We start from the raw sequence: 23489 nt of genomic DNA, 5'->3' as shown, positions 1-23489 counted from the left end.
GTCTGAATAGCTCTAAATCATCAGCAGCGTATTTTGAATCATTGGGTCAAGACATGGACACACGGTTTACTAGGACATTATAGAACCTCAGAACTGGTAGGAATTCAAAAGGCTAATAAGTAGCTCCGTAGTTTCTAATCCGTTCACCAGTGAAAACTCTGTTTTGTTATGAGGTAGGTTCCTGATAAATTCTCAGGGTCCTGCAAAGACATGACTCCTTTCCGGTCTAGGTTTTAATTCTTTTAAGAAACTCTCATTATGTTATAACATGGAAAATGGTGTTTTCATGACTCTTTTTTGGTCTTTAAATACCTTGTTGTACCTATAATTATTATTTTCCTAAGAACGGAGCTGAAATTGCTTCAAGATGAAAGAGCCATGGTGCTTGTGGGTGGGTATGCTCCTCCGAACTTTAGAACTACAGCAGATTAGAGGTTCACGAGGTAATTGCTGTGATTACAGTTTTCTTTCTGGCCCCAGACAGGAGCTCTTGAAACGCAATATTCTACTAATTTTTTAAATGTACAGTTTGCAAGGCAGCAAGGAAATTACTGAGAATGTGTACTATTTCTCCCTCATTTTCGATGAAAGCATCTTGTTGGATCTCTTGCAGTTGCTGAGGGAAAAGCATGTATTATAAGACACTGTTAAAAGGCTTTAAAAAAAACTTAAGTACTACATCAACCGTATAATATTGCATAAGGAAATGATTTTAGAAGAAAAAAAGTTCCTAATCATAGCAGTCTGAGATAGCAACAGCTTTTAAAACATCTCTGTGAACCTTTCTAAGCTTTACATTTCTAGATAATTCACATCTTTATAATATCTGTAATTTTACATTGTAAATAATGGAATTTCATAGTATTTGCACATCTCACAAAATAGACCTTCAATAAATGGCTGTCCTTATCCTTTCTAATTGTTACATACATACGTTTGAGTGACCATATAAGCCCTCTTATTTGTTTCCTATTTTACTTGGCCATCTCCCTGTTGTTGAATTTAGGTTATTTCTTGCTTTTTGCGCTGTAAAATCTGGTGACGTGTTTTATAGTATCTTTTTAAAATTTATTCTTGAGGGGGTGGTGGTCGTTTGATAGGAATTATCTGGAATAGGATTACTGTGTCGGATGAAAGAGCAGCATGACTTGGAATGCAGTTTGTCCTGTGTATCAGCTGGGACTGTTTCTCTGTAGCCTATCCATTCATTGTTTTTATTACCTTTTCTATTTTGTTAACATCTCTATAAGGACAAAAAGACACTTCAGTATTGTTTTACTTGGAATTTAAAAATTATCGGTGTGATTGAAATTCTTTGCGTAGGTTTATTACAGTTTTCAGTTTCTCTGTTAATGTCTTTTGTCCTCAGCCTTCTGGATCATGATAGTAGCGAAATAAGAATTCCACATACTAATAATGTCCTGCAGATGTCAACTTTTTTTCCTCTTCTCGTTGTTGTGATTATTTTCCCCTCTTAGTTCTTTTATCTTGTTTTGTTGTTGTTTTGTTTTTTGGTTTTATCTTGGTTTTTGTCTTGGCTCTTTCCTGATAGTATGTCTTGTTGACATGAGAACATCATTAGACCTCTCAACTGATACACATAGTGCATTTTTTGAGGCTTAACTTCGTTAGACTTTTTTAAAATATGGAGTTTTCTATATTGATGTCCCAACAAATATTGTTCCATAGGTGTGCCAAGAAGAAATCCTGATTTTAATCAATTATTTCAGTTATTTTAATGGAGAATTGCTGGGTCATAAAGTTAAACATGTTTCTTTAAAATATCCCAGTCTTTGATATTCTAGTGTGCCTTGGGTATCCAAAAGAAAGGTATAGTTAGCATATGGTGTTTTCCAAATTTGTCATGGCCTCTTTTTTCCCCAGAACACTTCCCAACGTCTTAGAAATAGTTTCCTGCAGATTGCAGTATGGGAAAACGCCGCTTGAATCCATTTTGTTGTTCTTTTCACAAGAAACGGTCCTTCGCTTTTAGTAATCACCTTCATGCACGTGTGGAGCTGGAGTTTCTTGATGTTCTCTGTCAGATTAGGCCTGTCTTTCTTTGTAAAAACCATTACTTAACGATGGCCAGATCTGCAGTCGGCAGGTCTGAGGTTTGTGTTGGAGAGTACACAGGAGTTCTAAACTCTACTGAACTGGGGCCGTCACCAGTGGCTTATGGCTTGTCTTCCATTAGAACTTGTATCCTCAGGAGCTGGGCAGCTGAGCCACCTATAGAAAGCTTAGTGTGCGGTATACTTAAGCATAATAAGGAGTGGACTAAAGCGTGTCTTTTATTCGAATGTGGCAGAAAGAACACAGACTTTGGAGTTAGACTTCCCAGGGTGAAAAGCCTGGTTTTGCCATTTCCTAGGTTTTTGGCCCTGGATACTTGGTCTGACTCATTTTCTTCATCTTTAAAAAGGCATTAGTAATGCTTGTTTTACGTGATTGATAAAGTCTTTGAATGCAACATTCAAGATGAACTTTGCAAAACATTTCTTGGAAGACAGACGATGCAAAAAAGGGACCCAGAAATGACCTGGAATTAGAATCTGAGACCAAAGCCATGGTTTATCCTTTTAACTGCATAGAGATCTTAAACGTAAGGTCCTTGCCAGCATCAGTTGCTGTTGGTACCAATCATGTTACTTTAAAAAAATTAAGGTATCTTTTCTTTAAAACAAAATCTAGGGCTTCCCTGGTGGCACAGTGGTTGAGAGTCCGCCTGCCGATGGCAGGGGACACGGGTTCGTGCCCCGGTCCGGGAAGATCCCACATGCCGCGGAGCGGCTGGGCCCGTGAGCCATGGCCGCTGAGCCTGTGCGTCCGGAGCCTGTGCTCCGCAACGGGAGAGGCCACAGTGGTGAGAGGCCCGCGTACCGCAAAAAAAAAAAAACACAAAAAAACAAAATCTAATATGTTAAGGCAGTTGAAGCAGTAGGATATGGTCCCTAGTACTTGAAAATAGTTGGTTTTCAGAAAAATTAGAGCTAGAAGAAGCTGCATGTTGGTCCAGTCTTCCAAATTTGCAGGTCAGAAAGCTGGGAACCTGAGAGGTCTGAGGGGTAGGAGTCAGAGTTAGCTGCCAGGTGACCCGGATCCTGCGTGGGGTCCTGCCTGTGCACTGTGAACAGCTGGGTCTCCCGGTCACGCACGTGCAGTCCTGGGGCAGGGCTGGGAAGCTGGCTGTACAGCTGGGGAAATGAAGTGAGTACATATGTAGTATCTTGAAGGATTAATAGCTACTTTTTGTTGGAGATAGAAATGTAAGGGGAAAAGTCATTATGATAAGTGCTCTCACAGCACTACAGGATGAAGAGTGATTCTTTCTCAGAGGGAAGGGGAAGGTTTAACAGAGATGACAAACTCAGTCTTAAAGGCTGAGCATGTGTTTGTAAGATGGTTAAGATGGTGAAGAAAAGGCAGAAGTATTTTTGAGAAAGGAGAGAATTGTAGCTATTGGAATTGGCATCTCCAGAGTCACAGAGGCCAGACAGGTGCTTAGTATGTTTGGACACCATGTATCTGGACTACCAGGAAAGTAGAGTGAAAGGTGGGAGAGACGCAGGTCGGCATGCTGCAGAAGGGAGTCTGCGGAAGCAGTGTCGGGTGAGGCAGAGAGGGCTTTCTGAGTCTCTGGGTTTTAGCGCACGAGAGTGACGCAGTCAGATTCATAGTTTAGAAAGGCTCCTCCGTCTTCCTGGGGCATGATCCAGTCCTGAAGTCAGGCAGGAGCCCTGGGGATGGGTTTAAGAACTGCTGCAGAGGTGGGATTGGCAGGGTTTCCTGGCCTCTCGGGTCCAGCTGAGTGTTTTGCTGCCATCTGCCCAGGTACTGAGTGGGTGTGCAGGGCGGAGGAGGTTTTTGGAGGAAGCCTTAAATATGGGGTGTGATCCTAGAGGAAGAAGTGGATTGAGCCACAGCAGAAAGACTTAAGAGAAGTTCTGCTTGTGAAATACGCAGCTGATGGGCTCTTGCTTCCGTTCCCAGCACATCAGCCGGAGTCGTGTTTCTGAAGTTCAGGAGGAATCGCCTCGTTCTTGTAAAACCCCGGCGGCCTCATCTTTGACTAACCTTTGCCTTCAGAATAAAACCCAGACTCCTTTCCGTGGCCTCTGATCCCTGCGTGATCTGTCACTTTATCCTCCATGTGGCCACGGGCTTTGGCCACCTGACCTCCCTGGTGCTTCTGAACACCAGGCCTTTCTCCTTTGAGAAACGTTGGTGTGCACCCCGTTGTTTCCTGTCTTTCCCCCCTTGAAGAAGAGAACTGTCTAGTCTTTGCCCAGCGGCCCCACATCTAGTATGGACCTTGGCCTGTGGAGGAGCACATATTTGTGGATGGATGCGCCCCATCTCTGGATGTTCCTCTCTGTGACTCTCACATTGTTCAGCAGGGACAAAAGTGACCTCTCTGTGGACCAGAGCCGGCTTAGAAGTACCCAGTGGAGAAGCTGTCCCTCTTTTTTTTTTTTTTTTTTTTTTTTTTTTTTTTTTTTTTTGCGGTACGTGGGCCTCCCACTGTTGTGGCCTCTCCCGTTGCGGAGCACAGGCTCCGGACGCGCAGGCTCAGCGGCCATGGCTCACGGGCCCAGCCGCTCTGCGGCATGTGGGATCTTCCCGGACCGGGGCACGAACCCGCATCCCCTGCATCGGCAGGCGGACTCCCAACCACTGCGTCACCAGGGAAGCCCTGTCCCTCTTTTTAAAATGAGCTCCTGTTTGCTTGGCTGACCCCAAGGAGAAGCCCACCAGTTCTTCTCGAGGGTTTTCCTACCAGTCACCCTCAGTGGTGACCTTCAGTCACTGATGTTGTAAGGCGCACCTAGAAGCTTTCACGAGCCTGTGCGTCTCCATGTGCTGTTGTGATCAGTTACGGACCTTACGCCTGTTATTTGAGTGGGGCTGCACATGCCAGCCGTCAGCGTTAGGGAGAATCACACCCAGTGTCCCGTCTGGCTCTCCGTGAAGTCCATGAAGACTGCGCTGCAGTTCCCCGGGTGCAGCTGAAGCCGAGTGGAGCCCCTCTCTGAGGACTCGGCTCACTGCTGCCACGCCGAGCACAGGGGCTGGTTAGCAGATGGACCCACGTGCAGCGGCTGGTGGGCAGTTCAGGTGGCACAGCCCCTGCGAGCTGCAGGATGACCTCCTCCCACTTGGCTTTTGTCCCCTCCCCCTCCTTAAAGAGCAGCTTTGGGTTCTCAGGCAAAGTGCTGGTTTCAGTTGCTCTTTGGCTTCTTCACAGAGAACCCCTAGATTGGGAAGGGAAAGGTTTTTGAAGTTGTTTGTCTCATGGCCTGATTAGCGAATCCTTGGCTGATTTTGTCTTTTAAAGGTGCCTCCATCCTCTGCACCCCACTGTGTCCGGTCGGAAGGTTGGTGGACACGATGCTTACGAATACTTGGTTGAGGGTCAGAAAGACCTGGGCTTGAATCTTGGCTCCGTCTCTGACTAGCTGCAGGATCCAGGGCGACCCTGAGCTTCAGTCTCCTTCTCTGTAAAATATGGGTAACAGAAACGTCCTTATAGGTTACTGCGAGGATTAAATAAGATAATCTGTATGAAACACGTTTCTGTTATTTTTATCCTCCTCCCATCATCATCAGTGTGAGGGCAAAGGGAGGTGAGAATGGGCCAGTATACGGCTCTAAGGACAGTTAGAGGGGAAGGAGGAGAGACGGGAACACCGTCTGCGCCGGTATCGGGTGAGGAGGGCATGGGTGTCACAGGATGGCTCACTTGAGCAGGTCCCACGGAGCCAGTAGGAAGTGATACAAGGTCTCCCTGGCCTCGGCCCGAGCTCTTAACAGAGGCGTCCACTTCTCGACGTGGCGCCTGGCTCCACAGCCAGGCCCTGCTACTTCCAGGACCGGGATGCACACCAGAGGCAAAGGCTAACAAGTGGTGGTTGAATGCTGGGATGTCAGTGACCCCGTGGGACTGGGGGGCCCCCTGTAGTAGCTGTGCCAGACCGTGTGGGACCAGCAAGGACTCTAGCCGTTAGCCGTTAGAGATGGAGCTTCACAGAGAGAAGCAAGACTGGGCTTGGTTACAAAATGTGTGAGGTGGCTGTGCTTTGTGATGGCAGGTTTGGCTTTAAGGGTCTTAAAGGGGACTGACCCGTTCCACTTTCCCGGTTCACACTGCTCGTCCCGACATCAGTGGAAGAATCGGAATGGTTTAGCAAAAAGTCTTGAATACGGCAGTGAGGGATTGTAGGGAACGCTTAAGTTTTTTTGTTGTTTTTTTTTGTTTTTTTTTTTTTTTTTCTGTATGCGGGCCTCTCACTGTTGTGGCCTCTCCTGTTGCGGGGCACAGGCTCTGGACGTGCAGGCTCAGCGGCCATGGCTCACGGGCCCAGCCTCTCCGCGGCATGTGGGATCCTCCCGGACCGGGGCACGAACCCATGTCCCCTGCATCGGCAGGCGGACTCTCAACCACTGCGCCACCAGGGAAGCCCGGAACGCTTAAGTTTTGAAAATAAATAATTCATGAGAAATAAACAGCATTCTGTGAGTTCCACTGCTATCCTATACACCTTTAATTCTAGATGCTTTCAACGTAGAGGCAGATTCATTTGACTCGCATTTATTGAGCCACCACTCTGGGCCTAGCATAGTCCATGCTCTCAAGATGTGTACACATCTAAGGGGTAACTTATGCCTACACAGGGAAGGGGACTTTTATGAGTCACAGTTTTATGCAGTATCTTTTCTTTGGCTTGGAAAGTTGGTAGGTTGGTGGTGGTTTCTTGCATGGAATAGGTCCTTAGAATCATTGAGGAAGTATTGCTGAAAGTGGTACATTGAATCTTTGCTGCAGATCTGAACTGTGAAGTGACTTACCGAGTGGGGCCCAAGCCCTGAGTAGTTAGCACCTGCAGATCTCTGCTGCCTGTGGGTCAGATTCCCCCTCATGCAGCCATTCAGCTACAGGGAGCTACAGGGGGAGTTACAGGTAGAGTAGAGGACATTGAAAGTTTCTGATTGATATCAGAGAATATGGAAGAATCTGAATCTTAAGGACACTTTTAATAGTCTAAAATAGCACAGATAAAGAGCCTAAAACCTGTTTCTGTGGATGACCTGTCAACTTTCCATTTTTTGGCTGCATTATGCAAATCAGATTTTATTTTAGGTTGATCATTTCCCCTTGCGTAGCATCCTCATCCAACTGTTAATCTTGAAACTAACAAACAATAACATCTTTGCTTCTTCCTTTCATACGAGCTGCTGTTGCCATGTGCTGCTTCCTGCTTGCAGGTATTCTGTGCCGCTGCTGACGTTACACACAGGATACTTCTCAGTGCCCCATACTTCCACTCCTCAGATGAACAGGGGCTGTGCTTCCAGCATTTGAGCTGAATGCTGGAAAAAACAAGACAGAGAGAGAGAGCGCACACACAAGCAGGCCAGGCCCCTCTAGATCTGGAGAAGAGTTTTGAGAAGAGGATTTCAGCAGAAACGTTAGCAGTTGCAGAAGCTCTCAGGTGGATGCCAGCTTGTGGGTGCAGAAAGACTGCGGCTGTGGCTTAGATATGAGGAGTGGAGAGTGTGGCAACAGAAGTCAGAGGGCTGGATCACATAGGACCTGGCTGGCAGTAATGAGGACCTGGGTTTTATTCTAAGAACAGTGGATTCTTGTTCATCCTTCCGTGTGTGTGTGTGTGTGTGTGTGTGTGTGTGTGTGTGTGTGTGTGTGTGTTCATTCAGTTCTTACTTAGCATCTTCTGTGTGAAGAAAGAAACAAACGTATTATCCTTGGAGAACTTTTAATTGACTGAGTAGGGGAAGAGACACAGGTACTAAACCCCTAAAATACGAGGTAAAGAGTGGAATGATTTGGGAAGTGTGGCTAAAAACCCCAGGGTAGCGAGGATTAATATTTTTTGAATAACTTCCTTCATCAGTCTTAACCAAAAGCAGTACCAAGCTTCCCACGGATCCTAGTGAAGGGTTTTGTTGTTTTGCTGTAGCAGGTAGAAGTGGGGGACACGCAGATGGGGAAGCAAAGGCACACGCAGTATGGATTTTCACACTTAGGCCAGTGCCTGGCCCAGAGTAGGGTCCACTTCGTGCCAGGCGCAGATAATGGATGAATAAGTGAGCAAATGTTATAAAAACCCAAGTTTGATCCTCAGAACAGAAACTCACTTGCATGGATTGCCCTAACCCTCCTCTTTTTTGAGGAAATAGCAAGGTCACTCTCCCTTCTGGCTCCTTTATTCACAGTGCCCTTCATTATCCCATAGGATCACTCTCTGGGCTCATAACCTGATTCCCATCACAACTATACACATAGATTCTAGTATATGGGGTCTTGTGATGGATAACTAACGTATTGATTTGGCTGTGAGGCTGCATGAGAGCTCGTATCACTGTTTCGTTCTCAGCGAGTTTATGAGAATGTTACTTAGGCATCTCCCTCCTCTCGGAAAGGTAGAGGGACTGCTCAACAAGCTGGAGGCTGAAGCAGAGTCAGGCTCTGAACCCGAATTAGGCCAATGCAGTCTTCCCTTGGCTGCCCTATTACAGGAATTACACAGAGGAAGAGCATTCGCTTTGTGGTGATTATGGGACAAATGCTTCTATTGAAGTGCATTTTTGAAATTACTTCTCTGAATATGACTATTAAAATAATAAAAATGGAAACACTCCTTTTTTCCCCCAAGTGAGTAAAAGTTCTTTTCATTGAAGAAATCACTTTGCTCGTAGGAGCGCTTGGTTCAGAGATGCTTTGCTGTCACCGCTCCGAATGTTTCAGGAATCTCTGTCTTGGAAGTGCCTTCAGAGGCGAGGGTAATGATGCTGGCAGGTTTTGAGCACCTGCTCTGTGCGAGGCTTTGTGCCAGCCACATCCAGGTACATAATCTACTTAATGCTCAGCATCCCTGGAAGGTGGGAGGTGTCTGCCCGGCCATGTCTGTGAGAAATTCTATGCTAGTCTTTTATTGTTATCCACTGTTTCCTTTCTCTGTAGGTATACTCATAAGATTTAGCGCCAAAGACTCATGCTTATTTTCAAAAATCACATCTACCTAAAATAAAACACATTTTTCCCATTTGAGTATATTGACAAGAAGGTGCCTAGCCTTAGAAAGTAATTCTGAAATAGAAAATCTTAACATTAACAGTCGTATTGCCACTGCTCATTTAATGTAGGGGTACTATATTCTAATAAAAATTTTTTAAGGAAGTTGCCAGAATAACTATTCTAAGGTACAAAACTAACTTAAAATGTGTAAGTTCTGTCTGTCCTGTTAAACCATTACTCATGGTACTGTGTGGTCATATGCCTCATACATGTGTCACACACACATTTATTTAACACATACATTTAAACGTTGGCTGTTCAGAACAATCGGGAGGAATTACAGAGGGCCATGTTTTCTGAATTCAGAACTTTATTCAGCCATTTGCAAGGCAAGTCTTGCATTGCATCCTTTCCTATTTGGGGAGCTGAGAATACTGAGGAATTCATTTCTTCATCGTTTGTTACTTCATTTCATAAACATTTTTTGAACATCTGCCATCTGCCAAGCACAGGAAATGGGAATTCAGCCATGAACAGGTTCTGCAGGGCCCCTGTCTCCATAGAGCTTTCATTCTTCCAGTGGAGGGAGATAAATACCATTATGGTAAACAGGTCATGAACAGGATCATTTCGGGGTGTGTAGTGCTCTGGAATATCTAGTGTGAGGTATATGAGAGAGTGGGAAGCAGGAGGGTGTGCTGCTTTAGGTTGACCATAAAAGGCCTTTCGGAGGAAGGGGCTTTTGTTCTGAGGCCTGGGTAAGAAGAAAGAGCCCATCGTCTGAAGAGGTTAGGGCCGAGCGCTCCAGGCAGAGGGATCAGCTAGTGCAGATGCCCTGTGCTTGACACGGGCGTGGCTGGGTGCCTGTGCATCTCTGAGAACATGTGTTGTTTGCACTCCGCTGTGACCCAGGGATGCTGCTCGGCCTGGAGTGGGACGAAAGGCTCCACGTCCTACCCTGAACGGCCTCTGATTCTTAAGGAGTTTTTGCATTCTTATGTCCGGTTTGTATAATCTTTCTGAATCCTCTGGTGGCCAGCTTCTGTTGGTGCGGTTTCTCCAGCAATCTCTCTCTAATTTGCAGTACCCTGTGTCTTCTCTGTGTATTCAGACGCCCAAGCTTGTTAGGATTGTACATGAAACAAAAGTAATATGTCTCCATATAAAGATGGGAAGTGCTTTTCTAGGTTAACGGCCCTGCTCTTTAGTAATGCAGGGAAGGGGAAGTTGCCGTGTTGCAAAGTTCTAGGTGGGGGAGGTGTTATTCGACTGTTAGAGATGAGCATATTCTCCTGGACTCCTGTCGTGGTTCATTCATCCTCCTTCCCCTCCCTCTCTCCTCTCACAAACGCATACGCTTTTGAGTTGTTCACCTTCAGATGCATGCTTAGAAACGCAGGCACATATTTTAACAACTTTTAACGGGTTGAGAGGTAGGATAATTTTGTAGCCCATGCATCCGCCACTTTTCTCTTAGCTTTATGTAGTTTCACATATAGGACATTTCAAAAGATGTCACTGCAGGTGTTGCTTGTCTGGCTGTCGAGAGAATGGCGCTCTATAGCCTGTTTAGACGTGTTCTTTCTGGAGGGAGCATTGTTTGATTGAAGGACAGTGTTCCCTGCTCTCTTAAACACGGAGTTCTTAAAACTGCATTTTACTCAGCTGCTTTTTGCCCATGGCCAAATAGTAGAGTGTAAAAAGAGAAGTGTCACACGGACATAATGGTGGCTTGGTGGCTGTCTAATGTGAATGTCATTAATAACCTTTACCTGAACCTTACATCCTATTAGTTCTATAGACAGGTTGGTAAAAATTCAACATAAATTTCGGAGACTTTCCCTCCTGCAAAAAGGAAGCAGATAACTGGTCTCGTAAAATGTTACGGCTGAAATCTTTTCCAGCCCTTTGCTCATTTGGAGTCATTAACTCTAAATGTGCATGGACATTAAAGCCCACTCATTAATTTCTCTACCAGTAGTAGAATCATCCTTCAGTGGTCATGACTCCCCAAAGCTGAGCTGATAGGTTATTTTCTTCCAGAAGGAGATCTTTTTGCCTTTCTCGAAAATTATTTAAAAATCGTAAGATCTAGGAGAAACATGAGCGTGCCTTCTGCGATGGATTTTTAGGTGGCTTGTTTGAAAAAGCATAGGCTGGTTCTTCTCTTACCTGATGTGTGACAACTGGCAGGTTGTTTCACTTCCCTAAAGCCCAGGGGTTTTCATCAGAAAAAAAGATGGCAGAAATATGTACATAAAAAATAAATGGTGGCTGTTACTAGAATTATTTTTTAAAATATCCTTACCACAAAAGCGGTTCAGCAAAGGATAAACCCTTTGGATCCCATCTCTTAAAATGAGTGCTTATTTGCATTACTGTCTTTCCCTCCCAGTCTCCTAGCAACCTAAATGTCTTGTAGTTTCTTAACACAGATTTTTCTCTGAAAACTCGTGGATATTGCCCTCTTAAGATGAGACGGCTTTTAGTTTCAGTTCTTCACAGATACCATTGGAATGCAGAACTGGGTAGGGATCTGGAGGTGGAGTTTTACTGTGAAGAACTGGGTTCAAATTCCTACTCTGCCACCTGGGCAAGTTACACTTTCTAAGCCTCTGTTTCCTCATCTATAAAATGAATCCAGTAACAGTACTTATTTCGTAGGGATTTTGTAAGAATTAAGTGAGATAATCTATGTAAATCTCAGCACGTTTATGACTAAGCATTTATTAAAATGTTAGTTATCTTCATTCTGTCCTCTGATGTACAAACCTCAGATCTTTGAAATTACTCAAACTTTGTCTCTTCCTCTGGAGCTGTGTCCTAAAACATTGTGTCCTTAAATGTGATATGCAGTTTCACTGGCATTAGATGAGGTGATTTGAGGTAGTGGACAGATGAGCATTTTATGTAGTTAGAGGCACATAGTCATTTTTAGGGTATCTCCTGTTAATGTTGAGTGAGCCAGCTCTTTAGAGTATATTTAAATTTTTTAAAAAGATGTGAATGGAAAAAAAAAGTGAATGACTTTAAAGGAAAATGTTAATTATAAAGAAGTGCAGATGGGGCGTGGCTGTGAAAAAAGTTGTGGAAGTGGAAAGTGAGTGATGGGCAAGGTAGAAATAGCGTTAATCCACAGTCTGCAAAACGCTGGTTTTTATCCCAGCATCCCATTAGATTTGGGATTCGGGAGACATTAGTGTAAAATGTGATTTTAGCACTTTCTGGCTTTGTGACTTTGAGCAAGTTAGTAAATATTTCCCTCCCTCCCTCCCTCCCTCCTTTCCTACAGATATTTATTGAAGACCTATCACATTTCCTTAGCTGAAAAATATGGATGCTACTTCACAGGATTTTTGTAAAGATGTAACTCAAAGAGATAAGATATCTATTTGGTACATCTTCTCTACAAGCTTATGCCTGGTGTAGTAAGTGCTCAGTAAACTTTAGTTCTTGTGTCACTTAGGACTTGTGGTTGCAAGTGATAGAATCCCAACTTCAACTAGCTTCTGACAAAAGGAATTTATTGTCCCATGTACTCAGTCTACAGGAAGGTTGGCAGTGATATAGACTTGGGGACAGCTGGGAGCAAGGACTCAGCTGCCACCAGGACCCCCTCCACCTCTTGTTTCTGGTGCTTCGTCTCGGTTAACATCATCCTGTCTGGCCAGACTCTTCCACACAGCTAGAAACAGAACCCCTGGTGGCCCCCAGGCTCGCATCATCAGAAAGGGGCTGCATGTTATGATCCCGGATCCCAAGCTCAGAAATCCTAGGCAGGACTGAGCCCAGCATGGGCCCTGCTCACCTGGCCAGTCATGGGTGCTCAGAGAACAGGAGCCAAAGGAAAGGGGCAGCGCCCAGTGAACCCCATGTTTAGAGTGGCAGGAAAGCCCATTTTGAAGAAGGGGAATAACAGATGCCTACTGCCATCACCTTGCCCCCTGCAGCTCCCCCCGTACCCTGCAGAGAGCAAGTACTTACCCTCCGTGGGCTTCCGTTCACTCATCTGAAGTCTTGAGGTTTAGATGATGTAAAGGTTGTGAGTGCACATTGCATGTTTTTAAACTTTATTATACTGGTTTATTTTTATTGCTGCTATTGCTCCTGCCCTCCAAATCTTGACCCACCCTCCAGGGGTTCCCAGACTGTGAATGGACCGTGGACCTTGGGAAAGCAGAGAGGGGCTTGAATTTATTCTAAGAAGCTAGGTCAGCGTGCCATGAGTATGTCTACATTGACTTGTTTTTGAAGTGTAATACACACATACAAAAGAGTACATATCCTAAGTGCGGGGTTTGATGGATTTTCACAAACGAAACCCAGTTGTGTATCCAGCACCTGGGACAAGAATCAGGAGTGACAGTCCCCCAGAAACAGCCCCCTCACCCCTGCCTTGTAGATCACTGGAGATGTGTTGATTCATCACCTAAGAAGTCATGTACAAGCATTACCTGCATCATGGTAGCATTTCTCATGTTGTGCTTTTTTAATAAACAGAATGTTTTAAATACACGCGGCATTATGTCATTAAAAAAATTTTTTTTTTTTTAACTAAAAGGAATCCTCAAGTTTAAAAGCTTGAGAAGCTCTTCGGGGTCACTCTTGCTTATCCCACTCCCTTAAATGTTTTCTTTCTGGCTGAAATTACCATTAGGTGATAAGATGTGTTTTGTTCCCTGGGAAGGTGTCATCCATGTCATATGTTGGCCCTTCTCCCTTCCCAGGTTGTAAACTCTCCGAGTGAAAGAATCAGATCTTAGGTATCTTATATTTTCTTTCCTGTGCATAGCTTAGCACGGTCACCGACTGACTACCAGCTTATCCATTTCACCCAACGTTGAGCTTGTGGAATGACCGTATTTATCCCCAAAATATAACTACTCAAATCCTGGGCGCACTTCGTGTCTCTGAAGGGGTTCATTGTTGATAAATATACCAGTTTGCTGTTGCTGCAGTGCCCAGCACAACAAATACAGTTATGAATGAGATTTTCTTTTTCTTTAGTTCCTTTTTTTTTTAACTTACCAAGTTTTCCAACATCTTCCCCCCCCCCCCCCCCATTTTTCTCTTCTAGGCTCTAGACCAAGATAGAACAGCCTTACAGAAAGTTAAGAAGTCTGTAAAAGCAATATATAATTCCGGTCAAGGTAAGTACTTACCAACGCAGATAACACCAATTACATATATTGTCTGCAGTTTTTTGTTATTTGTTAGATGCTAAGTTTCTGGAAGACTTGATACAAATGGAAAAACAAGTAAGTCAAAGAAATCCAGTTTTTCTCTTTTTTTCTGTCTCTTCTGTCAGTCCAAACCTGTTACTGCTTCCCAAGTAAAAAGAAGGAAAAACATTAGTTGCAGTGGGTTTTATTACACAGTGCAAAACTTCGGAAGAGTTATAGGTAATTTTGCCACAAGTGACATAGGAGATATGTAAAATTCTCTTTGTGTGGTTGGTCAGACTGTAATTCGGTGGCCTCAGTTAAACACATGAGGATCTTTTCCATCGGAAGTGTACCTGTACACATTTGAAAATCCGTATTGGTGACAGGCGTGGGGTGAAAGTTAGGGGACACATGAGGACGAGGCTAAAGGGAGAGACCTGGACAGACCTGCCAACTCGAGTCTTTGCATCTGGCTCAGGGCAGGCCAGGTAACCTGTGTCACCAAATGTTTTAGCTTTGGTCAGAGACTTTGTCGTCTTGGAGAGAAAAGTATGTTGTCAGTGGATTAGAAGAAGTAAACCGAATTAAGATAAACAGTAGGTAACCACAAGAAATGGTAGGTTCCAGTGCCCCAGGGAGGGAGAGGCCTGCAAACATAAAATGAGTTTCAAGGTCTCTGACTCACATCTTTTGTTATTGGTATTGCAATACCAGCTCGCTTTCCCAGAGGCCAGGTCTCTAAGAGATCAGTTGTCTGTAACAGAACACCTGGGAAGGGAAGGCAGTGGCGTACAATGGAAAGGGCATGCTCTGAGGTTGTATGCTTGTGGGTTTGCACCCTTTCTCTCCCTCTAACCAGCAGCGTGACCTTGAGCTGGTTACTTCACTTTTTTGAACCTCCATCTTCTCTCTAAAACGGGGATCGAATATTACTCAGCCATAAAAAGAAACGAAATTGAGTTATTTGTAGTGAGGTGGATGGACCTAGAGTCTGTCATACAGAGTGAAGTAAGTCAGAAAGAGAAAAACAAATACCGTATGCTAACACATATATATGGAATCTAAGAAAAAAAAAGGTCATGAAGAACCTAGGGGGAAGACAGACGGGAATCTTTATTCAGACCTACTAGAGAATGGACTTGAGGATACGGGGAGGGGGAAGGGTAAGCTGTGACAAAGTGAGAGAGTGGCGTGGACATATATACACTACCAAACGTAAGGTAGATAGCTAGTGGGAAGCGGCCGCATAGCACAGGGAGATCAACTGGGTGCTTTGTGACCACCTAGAGAGGTGGGATAGGGAGGGTGGGAGGGAGGGAGACGCAAGAGGGAGGAGATATGGGGATACTTTGTTATAAAGCAGAAACTAACATACCATTGTAAAGCAATTATACTCCAATAAAGATGTTAAAATAAATAAATAAATAAAAAGTAAAACGGGGATCGTGATATTACAGGGTTGTTGAAGGGATTTAAGTAGTTAATATCTGTAAAAGTCTTACCACCTCATGGCAGTTCAGTAAATGCAATACATTTATATGTTTTATATTTTATTTACATTTATACTCACTCTTGTGATAAAATCATAGGGTATTTCCTGGTCCTCCTCCTCTTGTCAGAGCTGGGAATCAGTTGTCTCTTTTCTTCATTAAAGCCCCAGGCTTAGGGCACTCTGTAATCCTAATTAACACATTTTGTACCCTGGTTCCTGGAGACGTGTCTCTAATTGCTTTATATCCAATAAAACACTAACTTCTAATCAAGGTAGGTAAATGATATTTGTCTGGTTATGTAGTGACCAAATGGTGCTTTAAGTCTTGGCCTAGATTATACACCTAACTTATAACCTATGTCTTAGCTTCCTTCTAATGAACTCCAATGAGGTGGTAGCCCTTAATAGGGGATGTGAGTGGGTTAAATAACTGGAAGATGGCACAAGGGGCTTCTGAGGTGCTGGTATTGTTCTGTTTCTTAATTTGGAAGGTATTACATAGATAAGTCTACTTTTTGATAATTCATCAAATGCTACACTTAGGATTTATGTACTTCTCTATATGTATGTGTGTGTGTTATGCTTTATATACAAGTAGGTTCATTGAAGCATTGACTGTGATTTGGTAAAACAGAAAATGGAGATTTGTTAAATAAACAATAGTATATCTATATAATAGAATACTAGACAGACTTTATAAAAAAGAAACTTAGGTGTAGCATAGATCTAAGTTTAAATCCTAGCTTTGTCACTACTTGTTAAAGTAAATTATTTAACTTCCATGAGTCTTGGACTTCCCTGGTGGTCCAGTGCGTAAGACCCCACACTCCCAATGCAGGGGGCCCAGGTTCGATCCCAGGTTGAGGAAGAAGTCCTCATGCTGCACGCAACGAAGATCCCGCGTGCTGCAACTAAGACCTGGTGCAGCCAAAATAAATAACTAAATAAGTAAGTAAATAAATAAATAAGTAAATAATGACTTCCATGAGTCTTAAATTGCCTCACCATAAAATGAGAAAATAATATCTAATTTACAGGGTATTGTATGGACAAAATGAGGGAATATTTAAGGCCCCTGACACACTGCCTGCCACGCAGTCCGTGCTTAACACATAGCAGATGAGAAAAAATGGCAGGTAGGTCAATAGCATGGGTGCTTTCTCTATATTAATTCAGTCTTTCTGCAAATAATGTTGGACCAGTCTGATTTTATAAAGAGCTTAATGAGCCATTATCTGCCTAAGGAATAAATGTCAGTTCTCCATAATGGTATGGTTTCTGCCTGTGAGTCACAGAGGGAGACTTCTGATTTACAGCTGTGAGGTGCTGCCACATTTACTCTGCTCGGGGCTCCATGTGACTTTCTTTTCCAAGTGTCCTTACTCAAGACACATTTCTTGCCTTGGCCTCAATGACCACGTCGTTCAGCAGCTCACACAAAGGCTCTTGTACTTGGGAATGTGCTTCTTTAAAGCATTTCCTTGGTCCCAGCTGTCCTGGACGTGGCAGTGGGGAGAGGTTGTCCCTGTGTGTATGTAAGGTGGAGAGTTGAAGTGGGGGTGAGTGCAGAGTTTGGCTGCCGTTTCCTCTCCCAGATGCTACTCTCCTGTGGTTGGGGGGGACCGCAGCTGACTGAGCTTCGAATCCCCCCCCAAAGGTTTCCCCTTTGAAACCTGGATTCAGGGTTGTTGTGTGTACTTTGCCCTAGGTCTGCACTAGCCAATTGCACATGGCTTTTTAAATTTAAATTAATTAAAATAAAATTTAAAGTTCAGGCCCTCCATCTCAGTAGCCACATTTTGAGTCCTCAGTAGTCATGTGTGACTGTGGCTACAACATTGGGGGGTGCAGACACAGGGTATCTCCATCATCACAGGAAGTTCTGTGGCTGTAGAGCACACATCCCGTAGTATTGTAATTGTTAGCCTGTCTCTCTTGCATTAGACCAGTGAGTCTCAATCCTGGCTTTTCATTAAAATCATCTGAAGAGGGAATTTCCTGGTGGTCCAGTGAGTAGACTCCACACTTTCACTGCCAAGGGCACAGGTTCAGTCCCTGGTCGGGGAACTAAGATCCCACAACCTGCGCCATGCAACCTAAAAATAAAGTAATAAAATAAAATCACCTGAAGAGCTCTTAGAATACAAAAACAAGGATTCCCCGAGCCCTCACACTCCAAGAGTAGCTCCAGAGTAGGGTCCAGTAGTGGGATTACAAGAGTATTACTCCCCAGGTGACTCTAAATGCAGCTAGAGTTGAGGACTGCATCAGTGGCCTGGGAACTCCTTGATGAGGGCTGTTTCATCTTTGTATTATTTTGTGAATTTGCCAACCTAGTTTGTTAGCTTAGCAAATATTTATTGAGCACCTATTACATGCTACTGTTCTGGGTGTTGGGTATATTAGACAAATCAGACAGAATCTCTGCCTTTATGATAATTTTAAAAGTCCTGTGGGAGAGAGAGCGGTTAATCAGATCATCAAGCTGGAAAGTAGCTAGAGTTAGAAACTGGCAAGTACTACGGAGGAAAGCTTGCCGGGTACAAAGAAGAAATCTGATGTAGTTTGAGGAGCATACTAAGGGGAATGTCTCTGGAGGACATGACATTCATTGGGTGTACATGCTGTACTAAGATAAGCCCATCAAGCCTTTGAGGTAAGTCTACCATTATCTCCAGTTTATAGATGATGAAGCCGAAGCATAAAGAGCCAGACTGTGTTGTCCAGGATGCCACAGCTAGCAAGGAATGGAAGGAGAGCCTAGCTGACTCCAGCTTTGCTGTTTGCGGCGGCTGTGGACGTGTCTTCTACCTGACACTTGTCCAGGGCTCAACAAGCATGGAATGAATTGCCGCTTATCAGCTGGATGGGTCCCCAGGAAGCTTTCTGTCAATGGCTGTTAAATATTCACTAGTCATGAATATTCATGAATGAATCCATCACATGTACCCTCCCAGCAGTGTAATCCGTGGGATGACTTTGTGGTTCCCAGATAGGGGCCACAATGGCAGGTGTCATTCCTGTGCCCTGGAAGTGTGGGGGTGAACTCAGATCTCAGCGACTGCTGGGGCCTGATAGGGTTTCTGCAGTCACCAGTGATTGCAGTGTACCCAGGTTTTTGATCAGCCGGTGTGGGCAGCACTGTGACAGTTAATTCTTAAAAAATAGCAAGATGAGTAAAACAGTGATGTTGCAGATCTTTCCATGACACATGCTCAGTGGAATCCAGGTCATTCCCGTCCAAGGGCTTTTTGGCCTCTTCCAAAGAAGCCACAAGAGGCTGAACCCTGGTATCTGTTTCCCAGTGTGTTTTCATAATTTTCTTGTTTTCTCACAGTGCTTATGACACAAAACCCGTCTGATGTTCTTTAGAAATTTAAGAAGCGTTTCTATATTTCTAGTTTGAGAATACCAACCACCCACCTCCCCAGAATGATTTGAAAGATGGTGGAGAATGGTGAAAGGTCTTTACTCTTAAAATGTATTTATTATTTTTGTACATAAGCTTTGTCAGTATTAATTAGTAAGTGGTATAATAAGAGAAATTTCATTGGAAAAACAAATTATCTCCCTTCAAGCCCTTTAGTTTGAAATGGCTTTGGGAATTTGTCTCTTTCTCTTACTTGTTCCCACTGTGTATGAGGAGATTTTAAAAAACAGAAAAAAAACTGAATTCTGTGAGCTACTTGGATCAAGGGGAAATTTTCCAAGCCATTCAGTTTTCCTGTGTTGTTTCTAAGTTTCGAAGTCTTAACAATATTAAACTGTGAAATATATTGTCATTTAGAAAGTTCTTCTTGGTGAATGTGTTCCTTCCCTCCTTCCTCGTCTCTCCCCCGATATATGTTTAAAACAGCTAGTAGTTTCTTGAACATCTTAGAGGTTTTAAAGTATGTTGCAATTCTCTGGGACTTTTTCTTTCAAAAGAGGGAGCCTAATTCTCTTTGTCTTGAATGTATGCCAGACTTACAACTCTCCTCTAATGAAGAGAATGTAATAGCAGTGATGCCGTGTGATTTCCAAGGCCAGTTCATAAAAGAGATGGCTTCCACCTAGGTCCCCCCAACCCCTTCATTTGTTTTGGAGGAAGCCAGCCACCATGTTGTGAGGACACTCAAGCAGCCCTGTGGAGAGAGATCTTCCGCCCAAAACCACCACTAAAGAGCATCTGCTAGCCCCAAACCTTCAGGTGACTGCAGCCCTAGCTGGCATCTTGCTCTCCGTCTTTGAGTGAGACCTGAGGTCAGAACAGTAGAGGTAGGGCTGGCAGTCATAGGATTTCTGCCCCTGAGAGCAAGGGCATGTGTATGCATGTGGTGGGTCCAGTGTAGGTCAGTGTGTGTCTCTAGAGAAAAAAGAGCTTACTGCATCTCAGTGCTGTTGAAAAAGAAAGCGATACACCCTATACTTCTGTAAAATGGAAGAGTCATGTGGTTCATTGTAAGCATGGGGGTACCAGATTTGTTCTTCTATCAAATGACTTAGTTGAGTTGAATTCGTTAATCTTTTTGAACAGATATACTATTATTATCTAAACACACACACATGTACACTTTTCCTTGGCAGTAAAGACCCAGGATATTCCTGCTACTGGGGCTTTTTCTGTGATTGAAAAAATAATAAAGTTTTTTGCACAAATCAAAATGTGTGATTTATTACTATATGTGGCTTCCTTAAAATTTATGCCAAGATATATTTGGAATACATTTTAGCTTATTAGTGACACATGGTGCCCATTAGAAATCTCTGTAACATTGTTAGTCTGAAAGTTTGGATTCTTAAATCCTTTAATTTTAGCGAATAAAAAAATGACAGTGGTATGTAATTTGATTACAAGTATATGATATTTCTGAAATACAGCTGGATTGTCATAAATGGTTCCATAGCCTTTTCACGTCAGGAAAGGAAGCCCTTGGCTTTCTCACTGCCTTCTCTTTTATTCCCCTTTCATTTTCAGTTAGAATTACGTAGTGAGTGGTTTTACAAGAACATTTGTGTTATTTAAAGCAAAATTGAAGTGTGGTGTTCACCCCAAATTTTCATTTTGATAATTTATTTTAAGAAATAGCTCATTGTATATGACGAAATCTAAGATTTTAAAGGTAAAGTGCTGAATTCATCAGTGTACAGGAAGGGAATGTTTTTACATCCAAGTAATTTCACTTCAGCTACTTTTTTAGTTAACATTTTTTCAAATTTAAAGGTATAGTGTGAAGTGAATTCTAAGTAGAGTTGGTAATTAAGTTTAGAGTCTTAATTGTAATGGTATTTTTAATCCTTTGGTTTTCAGTGGGAAGAAAAGTTTTCTTAACAAGGATGAATAGAGATAAAATAGATTAGAACTTTAATGGAAAGAATGTCAAGAGGTATACAGAGAACATAGTCTGTGTTTAGAAAGTTTTCTCCTTTTTGCTGTTTTCCAAGTTTGTGGATGAAAATCTGATCTTTTTTAAAAACAATTTTTGAATTAAAGTGAGCTTGTTATAAATAAATAAGTAAATAAATAAATCTAAGCCATCAGAAGTAGAAGGCTTTAGATAGAAATACTGTAAATACTCTTGGTGGTGGTTGTAGTGATTTAAGCAAAGTCTAAACAAATTACTTTGGGCCTTCAAGGCATTTTGCATTCTTGTGGATCCATCATTACTTCTTAAGAGATGAAAACAAATCAAAATGATGGGTTCCTTCAGAATGGTCAAGGAAGGATGCTTTTCCAAAAGGGGGTATACTTATCCAGGAGAGAGTATTACTCCTCAAATTATGTGGGGATAAAACCAGAGGGATTTTTTCAACTGCCTTTAGAAAATTGAAGTCTCTTTCCAGAATAATCTTATAACTCCAGGCTCTTTGGGAATTGACAATTTTTGTATTCAAGGCTGAAACACTCTGTGACTTGAAATCAGAGGCTGTCTGGGGCGCGTGTGTGTGCGCGTATGTATGCACTTCCTCCGTTTTGCTGGTCTGGAATGAGTGTTCTCACTTTTAAAATGAATTAATATTTTATAATGTTTGCTTGCAATTTATGGGAGCATGCTTCATGAGAAAGTAACTCATTTTAAATGAAATTGGGAGCACTCATTCCACAACCAGTAGTTTGGGGTTTTCTTAAAGCAAAAATAGTCTGTTAAAGGTGACTATAAAAAACATGTTTCTGTACCTTAATGGTCCAATTTTGATAGAAGTAATAAATTATAGCCACCATTTGTTGAGTGCCTACTATATGCCAGGTGCCTGTTGTCACTTAATCATCTCAACAGTCCTGCATGGAAGACATTATCATCCCCAATTTAGGGGTGAAGGAACCTGGTTTAAATTACTGACACAGCTAGTAAGCTTAAGTTTAAACCTGGCTTACATTACTTAAATTACAGCTCGTCAGTAGCTACAAGTTTTGAAACTTAGTTCTTCATGATCCCAAAGCTGCTGAGCCAGAATTGCCGGATTATTAACTGTCAGAGGTGAGTGCGGACCCGGAATGGGGCACTGAGGATACAGTGGGGCGCAAGACTTGTGGGCACACCGCTCTGGAGTACCTCACATGTGAAGAGAGACAGACGAGTGAAACAAGCAGTAATCCTGTAGCCTGAAAGTGCCAGATGGGCCAGTTAGAAAAGGAGCAGTTTTATTACTTCAGATACAAACTAGAGCTGGAATTTAGGACGACCCAGAAAGTATTTCTCCAAGCTCGCTCCTATTACTATGTCCTTTGTAATTAGCATGATTTATATATGAACAACAATGCTCTTAAAATAATATATGCTTGGGCTTCCCTGGTGGCGCAGTGGTTGAGAGTCCACCTGCCGATGCAGGGGACGTGGGTTCGTGCCCCGGTCCGGGAAGATCCCACATGCCGCGGAGCGGCTGGGCCCGTGAGCCATGGCCGCTGAGCCTGTGCGTCCGGAGCCTGTGCTCCACAACGGGAGAGGCCACAGCAGTGAGAGGCCTGCATACCGCAAAAAAAAAAAAAAAAAAAAAAAAAAAAAAATATATATATATATATATATATATATATATATATATATATATATTCTCTTACATAGGCTGAACATGCGTGCTGCACACCCTCATTAATTTATTGTGGGTTAGTTCAGACAGGTTAGGGATCAAATGCTGATTTAGCCCCTGATTGGTGGCCGGGAACCTGTGGACAGAGAACACTTCAAGCAATTGGTTCTTCATTTCTGAAAATGGAAAGATAGTTTCTACCTCATTGGACTGTTGTGAAGCATAACATGTGTGATTCAGACCCAGTAATGGTGGTGCTGGTGGTTACCTTCATCCTCATCAACTTGAGGCTTTCTGAAATCGTGGGGAGAGATTAGGGACAAACATAGTTTGTCATCTTAGATCCACTACCATGGAGATAAGTGCAAGATGCTTCACCTTGCCCCCCACCCCGCTTCAAGCTTCAGTTTTCTCATTCCTAAAATGGGGCAGTGGTGCCTACTTTGTGAAAATTGGGAAACATATATAAAATATTTAATGCGGTACTGGGACATAGTAATCAGTGATAATTATAATTACAGTTAATTGCAAAAAAATTAATCAAAACTGGAAAAATTTTTAGCCAGTATTTCTTCAGATTATTATTCTTATATTCTTTTATCTTTCTGAGATTCCAGTAACATTTGTATTAGATATTGTCACCACAGGTCATTAAGACTCTTATTTGTTTATTTTTGGCCTTTATACTCTTTGTGTTTCAGTTAGGGTAATTTCTACTTACCTGTCTTCAAGTTTACTGCTTCTTTCTTCTGCAGTCTGCTTTTCAGTCTGCTATTAGTCTCACCCAATT

General features: G+C 43.0%; 1 protein-coding gene across 1 annotated transcript in view; it reads left to right on the top strand.

The window, feature by feature from the left end:
* Positions 1–23489, top strand: part of ASAP1 (ArfGAP with SH3 domain, ankyrin repeat and PH domain 1) — a 353144-nt gene that overhangs the window by 192754 nt on the left and 136901 nt on the right. The window contains 1 exon segment of the mRNA XM_032610031.1: positions 14115–14187. Within this exon segment, the coding sequence (XP_032465922.1) occupies positions 14115–14187 (73 nt within the window).

The sequence above is a fragment of the Phocoena sinus genome, chromosome 17 (genome assembly GCF_008692025.1).
Source record: "Phocoena sinus isolate mPhoSin1 chromosome 17, mPhoSin1.pri, whole genome shotgun sequence".
NCBI lineage: Eukaryota > Metazoa > Chordata > Mammalia > Artiodactyla > Phocoenidae > Phocoena > Phocoena sinus.
The sequence above is the reverse complement of the archived record's forward strand: the minus strand, read 5'-3'. Positions and strand labels throughout refer to the sequence as shown.